At 33.0% G+C, this 12,573-nt stretch overlaps 1 protein-coding gene across 1 annotated transcript in view; it reads right to left on the bottom strand.

Annotated features, from left to right (window-relative positions):
• Positions 1 to 1,575: 1,575 nt before the first annotated feature.
• The window catches only part of LOC111703190 (major vault protein), a 31,126-nt gene continuing 20,128 nt past the window's right edge, over positions 1,576 to 12,573 (bottom strand). The window contains exons 17-25 of the mRNA XM_023475064.1: positions 11,946 to 12,014; positions 11,732 to 11,890; positions 8,762 to 9,049; positions 8,006 to 8,129; positions 6,619 to 6,735; positions 5,422 to 5,613; positions 5,065 to 5,163; positions 3,700 to 3,807; positions 1,576 to 2,216 (exon numbers count right to left, since the gene is read on the bottom strand). Of these exons, the coding sequence (XP_023330832.1) occupies positions 2,199 to 2,216; positions 3,700 to 3,807; positions 5,065 to 5,163; positions 5,422 to 5,613; positions 6,619 to 6,735; positions 8,006 to 8,129; positions 8,762 to 9,049; positions 11,732 to 11,890; positions 11,946 to 12,014 (1,174 nt within the window). The 3' untranslated portion in view covers positions 1,576 to 2,198. The remainder of the gene's footprint in view (positions 2,217 to 3,699; positions 3,808 to 5,064; positions 5,164 to 5,421; positions 5,614 to 6,618; positions 6,736 to 8,005; positions 8,130 to 8,761; positions 9,050 to 11,731; positions 11,891 to 11,945; positions 12,015 to 12,573) is intronic.

The following is a 12,573-nucleotide window of genomic DNA, read 5'->3' on the forward strand; positions in this document are numbered from 1 at the left end:
TCATAGTATCCCAGCATCCTAGTATCCTAGTATCCTGACATCCTAGTATCCTAGTATCCTAGTATCCTAGTATCCTAGTATCCTAGCATTCTAGTATCCTGGTATCCTGGTTTCCTAGTATCCTAGTATCCTAGTATCCTAGTATCCAAGTATCCTTGTACGTATCCTAGTATCCTAGTATCCTAGTATCCTAGTATCCCAGTATCCTAGTACGTATCCTAGTATACTAGTATGCTAGTATCCAAGTATCCTAGTACGTATCCTAATATCCTAGTATCCTAGTATCCTGGTATCCAACTAACAAAATAGGCAATCAAAACTTTAAATTGGACGATGAAGCAAACAAACAGGTTTTTAATTTGATAAAAAAGTTAGATTTGTTTCTTTTCTTTTTGTTAAATGTACAGTCTAAAGTTTGCTCACACATGAAAATATTTTAACCATTTTATGATTGGAAACTAAATTGAATTTTTTTTTCTCTCAAATATTTAAAATATTTATTGATTATTAGAATTTAATATTTCTTAAGCGTTTTTACTAAAATAATGAAAACTAGTCAATTAAATCTAGTTGTGAAAAATATATAGCCAAAGATATGTTTCCTTGTAAAAAAGTACAAATTAACATACTTAATATTTATATTTGGACGAAAGTTCAATTTTATTAATAAATTTTAGAAAAGTTTTAAACCATTTTGAATATTAACTTGAAAAATTTAGTTTTACAAAGACCTTTAGAAAAACTATGTTTTCAATAGCCATATTATTTGACTAAACACTGAAATAAACATATCAAATCTAACAAAACTTTTATATTTTATTTTCTGAGTTCAAAGATAAGTTTCTTGCCGTCTTTTGTATTTATCATTCTTACTTATATTTGACCAAAATGTGATAATTGTATATTTATTGTAAATAAAAAAACTAAAAATATGTGAAAACTATGTGTTGATAATAACAAATTAAAAATAAATGTTGTTAAAAAACTATTAATTGTTTATTTAAAGCAAAGCGGAAAATTAGTTTTGTTGCCTTGTCAATCTGTGTGTCTGTTATGGTGTTTGGATATCTTTTTGTCTGTCATTCTGTCTGTCTGTCTGAGTGTCAGGTTTAAAAATTATAAACATTGATATATAATTCATACTTGATAAGACATGAGCTTTCAAGGGTAATGTTGTGAATCGGTCAATTGCATCTTTGCATGGAGGGTCACTTGATTTTAAGAAGACTCTCTGTATTGTAATTCTACGAAGGATGCGCATAACTCCTTTGGGCGTCTGCCTCAGGGTTATGTGAACAAAAAAGCCCTAAATCTTGAAAAGAAAACATCTAGTGTTCTATCTGTGTTGTTATTAATCTATGGGTAAATAACTACATACGAAAATTTCTTTCCTCTTCAAGTTAGTTACTTTCTTCATGTTGAAAACACAAACTATGTTCATTAAAAAAAAACAAAAATTTTTTATTTTTATTTTATTTGATGCATTTCCTTGAATAGTATAGTACATAAAGTGTAACGTATGTTATCTCTCCACTTGAACATTTAAAATGCTTTAAGTTTTTGAAAAATGGACTCTTCAGCAAAAGTTTTTTATTTCTATTAAACTATTCTGTTTTCAAAGTTCACTAACTTCATATTTAAACACAGCATTTGAAAGTGGAGATTTTGTGCAAAAAAACAGAAAGAAACTGAGTCTTTGCCATAAAATGATATATTAAAAACCCTTTATCTTTGATACCTGATGGTGTAAACTTTTGATATTTCAAACTTAAGTTATCGGATCTAACAGAATTCATAGCTTGAAATAAATAAGGTGTACGAAATTGGGGTATATAGGGATAAGAAAACCTGAGTTTGTGGCAAAGACTCAATTCATTTACAAATATTTTATTCTAGACATTTCTTTTATTACACTGTGCCAAATCTGGATCCTGAAAATGAACAATAAACGAATCAAAAACGATCGTTTAATGGTGAGGGAAAGAAAGAATAGTTCAATAAAAGCAAACTTTTACAAAAGTTTTGAAATGTTTGAAGTTTACAGTATTTATGTTGTGCCTTTTGAAAGTTCAAAAACCTCAAAATGAAAAATATAATTTCCAATCACTAAGTGCAGTGCAGGCTATCCATTGACTATAAAATCAGAAAATCAAAACAAAAGCTAATGATAATTAATCTCCCAGGAGGAGAACTTTTCTCTACGCTTCTTCAACAACCTAAGAAAGTAATACAAAATTAAGATATAAAATATATATCTAATGTAAAAAATTTTATTATATCAATATTTTTCTACAATACAATGGAAGGTGATTGTATAAATACAACGAAAACGACTTTTTTTTATTTAAGTTTTGATCTTTTTTGAATTACAAGTTTACAAGCAATCAAAGGGAAGTTTCTGTAATTCACAGCTTAACATTATTTCTATGTTTATGTGCATCCATGCTGTTTAACACCATGATACAAATCAAAATTAAAACTATAAGTTGTCTTCATTGTATTGATATATTCGCATACACATTTTTTGATTTAGCTCCACGACAAACGATAATTATATTTTTATTGAAAATTTAAAAAAGGCAAATATTTGATATATTTTCTTTCAGGGTCAGATTTTAGCGTAGGATATTATTAGCAAATCTTCTCTAATTTGTTTATCTTAAACATTTTTATTCCTTAAAGAATGTCAAATTTTGACCCTGGCAGAGGATATAAGCAAAAATCGACCCAAAAACGATCCAAAAAAACCCAAAAACAACTAAAAAACGACCCAAAAACGACCTAAAAAACGACCCAAAAAACGATCCAAAAAACAACCCAAAAACGATGCAAAAACGACCCCAAAACGATGCAAAAACGAACTTGTGGTACAGATTAATTAATTCATATAGTTTTTCCAATAAAGATATTGAAAAGTTTAATGAAAGCAAACATTAAAATAGTCAAGTTTTTGATTTTGAATCTTGAAAGTTTTATTGATTTTCTTCTAAAAACAAATTAACAACACACTACATACAAATATTAGAATTATAAAAAATACCATTATACTAGAAAAAAAACTATTTTTGTTATTTTTTAAGGTGAAAAATGATTTTTTCGAGAAACTTTTTGAATCTATAGCATGCACACATAATCAATCAATTAGTAAGGTTTTAATTTGTAAGTTGATGAAATAATCAAAAATATTTCTAAACATTTTTGTGACAAAAAATCGTAAATTTATTTTGTTTAACTTTTAGAATGGATATCAAACCATAGAGTGGTTTGTCTTTCTGTCTGTTTCACTCTGTAAAATGCCGCGGACAAAAGTAAATCAATCAAAATAAAATGATTAAGCATTGAAAAGAAAGTAGAAGATCATGAACTTTAAACCTTGTATATTACAAGGATATAAAAATAAAGATATGAGGATTAAATAGATGCACCGTTTCCCAGGAATCCATTACTTCTGAATTCATCAAGTTTTTTAATGATTTACAATTATGGTATTTCTTGTATAACTTCAAACATAGAAGTCCTGCCTTGATAAACAAACCTAAGGCTTAGGGCCTAAAAGTCCTGACTTGATAAACTAACTTGAGGTTGTGGGCCTAGAAGTTCTGAATAGATAAACTAACCTTAGGTTCGGGACCTAGAAGTCCTGAATTGATAAACTAACCTGAGACTAGGGGCCTAGAAGTCCTGAATTGATAAACTAACCTGAGGCATGGGGCCTAGAAGTCCTGAGGCTGTGTTCAGAAGATTGATTGGAGTTCGACCATCAGTAATAAGGGTAGATTTGAGACCCAGAGCTTGTAGCATTCGGACCTAGAGATAGCATTAGTTTACTCCTTAAACCTAGAGAAAATATTAATTTAATCTTTAAACCTAGAGATAGTATTAGTTTAATCCTTAAACCTAGAGATAGTATTAGTTTAATCCTTAAACCTAGAGATAATATTAGTTTAATCTTTAAACCTAGAGATAGTATTAGTTTAATCATTAAACCTTGATATAACATTAGTTTAATCTTTAAACCCAGAGATAGCATTAGTTTAATCTTTAAACTTTTAGATTTTTACCCATGGTACATGCATGGTACCCATGGGTTTGCTGAGTCAATTTGGTTCAGCCGTTTGGTTAGCTATAGCTTACATATATATTATGTATATATTAGGGAAGAGTTTTATTATTATTATGTAGATATTGTTTATAATGTATATATTGTATATTGAGTGTATACAGTAGAATTCGGACAATAAATAGAATAAATAAGATTAGAAAATGATAAATCATCAAATATTGGCATCAATGCACACAATATTCATTCAAAAACCTCCCAACTATACCATAATATTTGTTCATAACATACAGGGTGTCTTTAAAAAAAGCTCTGAAAAATGTAATAGTATAGTATAGTCGGTCAACCTGAGTAGACGTGTGTGTGCGTGAGCTCCAGATGGCTGGTTAACTTTTAATTCTAACCTCTTGGACAATATGTCAAACCTGTCACTCTGAACTGTTAACACAAACATAAAAAATGGCGAATCTTCTTCTTTTCCTAGTTACGCTTTTAAAGTACTGTACCCTACTGTAACCAACCTATTGGTCCTGTGGGATCGATGTTATCCTTCTGACTCTAACCAGCCTATTGTGCCTGAGGGCCCAATGTTACCCTACTGTAACTAACCTATTGGTCCTGTGGGCCCGAAGTTACTGTAACCAATCTGTTGGTCCTGTCTCGATGTTACCCTACGGTAACTAACCTATTGGTCCTATGGGGCCGATGATAACCTCCTGTAACCAAGCTTTTGGTCCTGTGGGATCCATGTTACTCTGTAACCAACCAATTAGTGCTGTGAGACCGATGTTACCCTGCTGTAACCAACATATTGGTCCTGTGTTCCCGATGCTACCCTGCTGTAAGTGTAACCAAGATTATACCCTAGTATAACGAAGCTATTGGCCCTGAGGGCCAGAATATACACTAGTATAACCAACCTATTGGTCTTGCGGGCCAGATTATACCCTAGTATAACCAACCTATTGGTCCTGAGGGCCAGATTAAATTCTAGTATAACTAACCTGTTGGTCCTGTGGGCCCGAAGCAAGAGCTTTGATAGTTTCAGTTCCCAAAACCTGAACCATACTCGTAAACTTCTCACTCTCAATCTTTGCCATTTCCTGAATACAGTTACACAATCAAATCAAGTCAAATTCAAGGATCTTCAAGTACTAACAGTAACATATATTTGGAACACATCTTAAAGGGAAACTTTTCAAAAAAAAGATTGTATTAATGAACACATAAACCTGGGAATGTTTATTTATTTTAAAAACCAGGTATTCGGAAATTTCATAACGATAAACCAATTTCTTTGGCAAAGCCTGTGCACAATAAATGGAATAATATGATATGAACTGAATAGAAATCAATCTAACCTGACATTTCTCAATTTCCATTTTGTTTTGCTCAAGTGTAAATTTGATATCAGCCTCGCGAGCCAATTTCATCCTCTCCAGCTCTGCCTCTGTTTCTATTTTTAAAGCTTCTGCTTTAAGCTTTGCTCCCTCTACAGCAGCTTCAGCCTCTATCCTCGAAGCCTCAGCTCTGGCAATAGCCTCAGCCTTCGCCTAAAGAAATTATTTCTTGATTTTATTTTAAAATATATTTTGAAGAGTTCTGCAAAAGAGTGCAACACTGTCCTGGTATCCTTGTCCTAGAATTCTGTTCTCTAACCCTGTCAAGACACCCTATCCTGGTATCCTTGTCCTGGTAACCTATCCCGGAATTCTGTCACCTTACCCTGTAAAGACACCCTGTCAGGTTATACTTGTCCTTGTAACCTGTCCTAGTATTCTGTCCAGGTACCCTGTCCTGGTATCCTTGTCCTGGTATTCTGTCCTCTAACCCTGTCAAGACAAACTGTCCGTGTATACTTGTCCTTGTAACCTGTCCTGGTTCCCTAACCTGGTATCAATGTCCTGATATTATATCCTCGTTACCTGTTCTGATTACCTGTCCTGGTTACCTGTTCTTGTTACCTGCCCTAGTTATCTGTCCTGGTTACCTGGCCTGGTTACTTGCCCTGGTTACCTGTCCTGGTTACCTGTTTTGGTTACATGTCCTGGTTACCTGCCCTGGTTACCTGTCCTGGTTAACTGGCCTGGTTACATGCCCTCGTTACCTGTCCTGGTTCCATGTTCTGATTACCTGTCCTGGTTTCCTTGTCCTGGTTTCCTTGTCCTGGTTACCTTGTTCTGGTTACCTGTCCTGGTATCCTAGTGCAGATACCTGTCCTGGATACTTCTCCTGGTACCCTGTCCTGGTTATCTGTCCTTGTATCCTGTACTGGTATCATGTCCTGATTACCTGACCTGGTTTCCTTGTTCTGGTTTCCTTGTCCTGGTTATCTGTCCTGGTATCCTCTCCTGTAAATCTGTCCTGATAACCTGTCCTATTACCCTGCCCTGGTATCCTGCCCAAGTTTTCTTGTCCTGGCTACCTGTCCTAGAGTATCCTGTCCTTGTATTCCGCCCTAGTAAACCCGTCTTGGTATCTTGTCCAGTTATCATGTCCTGAATACCTGTCCTGGTAATCTGTCCTAGTATCTTGTCTTGTTATATTGTCCTGAATACCTGTCCTGTAGATTCCGCAGCAGCGCTCTCAGCTTGAAGAACAATCAACTCTCTTCGTTCCTTCTCTGCCAAGGCCTCGTCAGAGATCCTTTGCCGTTCTAGCTTTCCCTTCGCTCCCTACACATCAGGTTATTTCATTATCAAAACCTATTCATAGGTGGGGAGGAGGGGGGGAGGGGGGAGGGATATATTTTTTGAGCAATGAAGTCTTAAAAATCTTATTTAATGAGTTATCTTATCCATGAATTCACATCTCTAAATACCAATTCATTTCCATGCAAGCATTTAAAACTGAAAGAATGTGTGCTTTCAAGTAAAAACTATTCATACAAGCTTCAAAATCATAATTTCTTCTTAAACACGAATAAATGCACGCGCGTATCATCAAAACAGGCAGATGTCAGAAATCTTGTGTCGTATCTTGATTCCTTCAGTTTTTAAATAAAGTTTGACGTTAAAATGTGAAAATTTAATCAGAGACAAACTGTAAAGTTTTATGATCAAAGATTAAGAATTTCTACGATTACGACTTAAAAGTTTAATTGAACTGCGGTGTTGAACCCTTCAAGTTTAAATGGAAATCCAAACTTAGTTTTCAGTTTCAATGCAATGTTGCATGCAGGATACAGAGGATCTTAGTTTCAGATACATGAGATAGCATGATATATATCATATGTAATACAGGGTGACCCAAATTGTAAATATATATATTATATGTAATACAGGGTGACCCCAAATTGTGAATATATATAATGTGTAATACAGGGTAACCCCAAATTGTAAATATATATCATATGTAGTTCTGGGTGACCCCAAATTGTGAATATATATTATATGTAATACAGGGTAACCCCTAATTATGTAAAATCTCTAATATATTCTTTTTGTATAGTTTTTAATATAGGAGGGATTTTCTTACATTGTTTTACGTTCCGTCACAACGGTATCCTTAAAAAAGCTTTGTCTGATCAAGTATCAATTTTAAATCAATGTTTATTAATTTAAAACTGTGTATATTTTCAACTTTGGCTTCTCTGTGAAAATGTCTTTCGCATTTCTAATGCAGGAAATCATATAGGAATAGGAATCAGAGTTAAAATATTTTAAACCTAGAAGAACGACAATAACTTCCACACTATTGATCACGTGAAGGTTTTAAGGTACCGTTGTGAATCGATCATTGCCACCGTTGCATGGAGGTTTTTTTAAAATTAAGTTAACAGTCCCTTTAACAGCAAACATTGCATCAAAGTAAAGATACTTCTTGATCACTTGTAGACCATTTATGAAAACTTGAATTCTGATGATAAATTATCATTCGTAACATACAATAAAAAGCAATGAACGACTGCCTCCTGTGTGTCTGTTTATTAATATTTGATCAAACCTGTTCTATCCTCTCCGCCTCTCGTTTAGCAGCTGCTTCCTGAGACTGGGTTGTAATCTCTATCGCCAGAGTTACGGACTTCTGTAAACTGTCTCTAGTTCGCTGATCTACTGGTTCAACGGATCTGAATTAAACAAGTTGTTGTAGTTCACCGATCTACTGGTTCAACGGATCTAAATTATACATCTTTGCAATTGGCTCAACTCAACGGAATACGGATCTAAATTAAACAAAGGAATTGAGTTCTTGCTACAAAGTATGGTTTTTTAATCCCTATATCTTTGCAATCCAACGTCGTAGACCCTAGATATTTCAAACTGTGATTCCTAAATTATTAGTTAATGTAAGTTTGAAATATCAAAGGTTTACACCATCAAATTGCAAAGATATAGGGATGTGAAGATTTGAGTTTGTGGCAAAGACTCAATTCCTTTGTTTTAAATCTTCATGACAGAAACAATCTCAAGAACTGACAAGGGTCATCCAAGACCGAAATATATTTTCAATAAAATGTGATCATCTACTTTTTTTCTCTACAGAGGTTTGGTCCATCACCATCACCGAATTTCAAATTAGTCTAGTTTTAACAAGGTGTTATAACAAGTTAGCCAATGTATATACATTTCCGTACATTATTGTAACTTATATATTTGTTCTTTAGGCACTTGCTTATTTGCTGTAAAAACAATCCATTGTTGCTATAAAAGAAAATAAATGCTGACATACATGTTAGTTTGAAAGTTGAAGAAGACTTACTTTATATCAACTGATGTTACACACAGATTGTTGGATTTGAATATCAGAATATCAGATTCCTTCTCTGTTCCAAGATCTATTCCAAATACAGCCTTCTGAATAATTGTGGCAGAGTGCTTATGAAAATCATCAAAGGTTACAGATGAAACAGCTCCACGAATCTTAGAAGCCATAGCTTTGCAAAGATCACCAACAAAATCAGCAACAGAAAATATCTTAGAAGCATCCTTGTCGTTGGATTGATCTGTCACTTGGAAATGCCAGTTGTAAGAGAGCTCTAGCTGAAGTCTAGAAAAAATAGATTGATAATTTCCATTTTCATATTTTTATCAATTTTATTATTTTAAACTTCACACACAAATACATATAATCATTAAATGGTGTATTGTAAAGATTAAAATAATCCGTGAGAAATTATATCAAAGGCTGTTTATCTGGCAAGATAATCTTTTTACCTGGAAAGATCAGCTGTTTATCTGTCATGATCACTGTTTACCTGGAAAGATCAGCTGTTTATTTGCCATAATCATTAATCACTGTTTACCTGGAATTATCAGCTGGTTACCTGGAAAGATCAGCTGTTCAACTGGTATGATCAGGTGTTCTGGCATGATCATCTGTTTGCCTGGCATGATCAGCTGTTTACCTGGAATGATCAGCCATTTGCCTGGCATTATCAACTGTTTACCTGACATGATCAGCTGTTCACCTGGCATGATCAGCTGTTCACCTGGCATGATCAACTGCTTACATGCCATGATCAGCTGTTTACCTGGAATTATCAGCTGTTTACCTGGCATGATCAGCTGTTTACCTAGCATAATCAGCTGCCTACATGGCATGATCAGCTATTTACCTAGAATGATCAGCTGTTTACCTGGCATGGTCAATTGTTTACCTGCCATGATCATCTGTTTATATGACATAATCAGCTGTTTGCTAAGAATGATCAGCTGTTTACCAAACCTAATTAGCTTTTTACCTGGCATGATCAGCTGTTTACCTGGCATGATCAGGCGTTTACCTGGCATGATCATCTGTTTACATGATATAATCAGCTGTTTACCAAGAATGATCAGCTACTTACCAAGCATGAGTAGCTGTTTCCCAAGCCTTACCAGCTTTTAAATAACCAGAAAACTATGTTTAATACAGTGATAACCAGAAAACTATGTTTTATACAGTGATAACCAGAAAACTATGTTTAATACAGTATAACCAGAAAACTATGTTTTATACAGTGATAACCAGAAAACTGTGTTTAATACAGTGATAACCAGAAAACTATGTTTAATACAGTGATAACCAGAAAACTATGTTTAAAACAGTGATGCTATGAAAACTATGAAACAGGAAGAAGACATTAGACCAATACCAGTGTATTTGATGTAGTTACAAAGCAAATGTGAGATGAGTCTGTGAACACTGCACAATTGATGTGTCCCATGCTCATTTGGATATTTAAAGTCATAGCTTGAGTCTAAAAGTCGTCTTCCCGTTTCAGGATTTTCTGGGGATCCCTGTAGTTACTTGTAGCAGACTGCAGTGCACAGTCAGTGCTATTGTTTAAAAGCTCATAAGTACTTATGGTTGGTTTTTGCATTTTCATATTTCTAAAATTTTTGGAAAACCTCAGAATAACAAATAAACCACATTGCATTATATTAGCAGAGACAGTTTACGCTATTTTGCACAAATTGATTTGCACATTTTATATTATTTTGATTGTACATCAACCTTTAGAATTTATTCTTAAAATGCAATAATTTTGCACAAGGTTCATAAACTGATGATGAATTTAAAGACAGAGGTTTATTTGTTATTTTTATTTATGTTGTATGTATTTATTTATGTTTGTATTTATGTATGTATTCATGTATGCATGAATTTATGTATTTATGTATGTATTTTTATATGTATTTGTGTTTTTATTTATTTAGTTATGCTTTTATATATGTATTTATATGCATATTTATATGTATTTATATGTATATTTATAAGTATGTATGAATGTATTTATCTATGTATTTATGTACACATGTACTTTATCCATCAGTTCGTTATCAGTTGCACTTAGTACATATATATCTTGGACTGGACACTACCAATTAATAAAAGCTTTTTAGTTTAATAATCCAAAAATATGCTTAATCTAGAATAGGCCGGGTTACGTAATAAAAATTAATTAAGTTTACGTTCTTTTCTAAAAATAAGTATTTGTTTGTTCCTTTATTTTTCCAGATTTGGAAAAGGTGTGTGTTGGAACGGACGTTTGCTCATCCCTATGTACACCAAGCTATATAAATATATATATAAATATATATTATATATATATAAATATATATATATAATATATATATATATATATATATATATATATATAAATATATATAAATATATATAAATATAAGTAAATCATGCCAATTCAATTATCCAAAGTTGATTTAATTAGAATGAACCAGGACATATCTGGAAAAAGCAGAGTAAATGATTATCTATGTATTTTAGCATTTTTATTTGGAAATAATCTATTTTTTGGCAGTATACTATGTTTAGAAATCATACGCACTCATGTAATGAACTATAAAATTCAAAATTGAATTTACAACAATGTGGAGAAAGTTTTTTATTGACGCCATTTTGGAAATAATTATGCATTCAAGTTTCAAAAGTGAATTCTGACTAATTCAATTAAAGGTTTCATGAAAATGTTTATTCCTAATTGCACCAGTAAAAACTATGTATACCCTATGCCAACTGAAAGCAAAAATAATAATAATATTGACGATGGTATTTAAATTGGTATCCAAAATAATTTGGAAGTTTTTGCCAATGGTAATAAAGTAAGCTTTGGAATCTCTTCAAGAAAGATCTGAGAATTTTTAACAGAATTCACCCTGGATATATATAATATATAATAATAAAATAATAAAATATCATCAAACAAGAAATCAAAAGAGTTAAAGATACCTAAGTTGTGTAAATTGCTCGTCAGGGCCCAGCATAACAAGATCGGGACCAAAGACGACCCTGGACTTTTTGCTCTTGTAATCATAAATCTGTACCGCGGCATTGTGTGGTACTTGAAATGTGACAACACGTGACGCGTCCCAGTCCTCCTCATCCTCCCTGAATTATTAAAAATATTAATTACAGAATGATAAAACCAAAAATTGTTTATTACCCGGAATCCTTTTTCTTTGATTTTTCTTTGCTGGGATTAATCCAATCCCCCCTGTCTGCAGCAGTATCTCTAAACAGAAACATTCAATCAAGGAAATTTCACCAAAGCTCGATACAGTTTTACTTCCCTAAATGTGCAGAAAAGGGGAGTACAAGTTTTTTCACGAAAATTTAGATAAATTTAGCCGATATAGCCTAAAGCAGCATGTTTTTCCTAGATAATTATTCTAACGTTATAGCTTTATAAGAGAATCCACTTTAGTGGTTTTATTTTATTTTGCTCCCTTCATGTCAAACTGAAGGAAAAACCACTTAATCACCATGCATCTTAACTTTTTTTTCTGAAGTGCTATTAAAAGAACAAAAATATTTTTAATTCATAATTTGTAACCAAAAAAATTTGCTCCTTTACACTTGTGTGTAAAATCAGAACTATAGGAGCAGCGGAGTCATATCGTGACAATAATATTAATTTGACCTTCTCCTCCTGGGGCTCAGCTACATTTTGCCTAGTCACATTTTGCCTAGTCCTAACTTGCCTAGTCACAGCTTTCCTACTCACAGCTTACCTAGTCACATTTTGCCTAGATAACAGTTTGCCTAGGGTAACATTTTGCCTAATAACATTT

The sequence above is a fragment of the Eurytemora carolleeae genome, unplaced genomic scaffold (genome assembly GCF_000591075.1).
Source record: "Eurytemora carolleeae unplaced genomic scaffold, Eaff_2.0 scaffold404, whole genome shotgun sequence".
NCBI lineage: Eukaryota > Metazoa > Arthropoda > Copepoda > Calanoida > Temoridae > Eurytemora > Eurytemora carolleeae.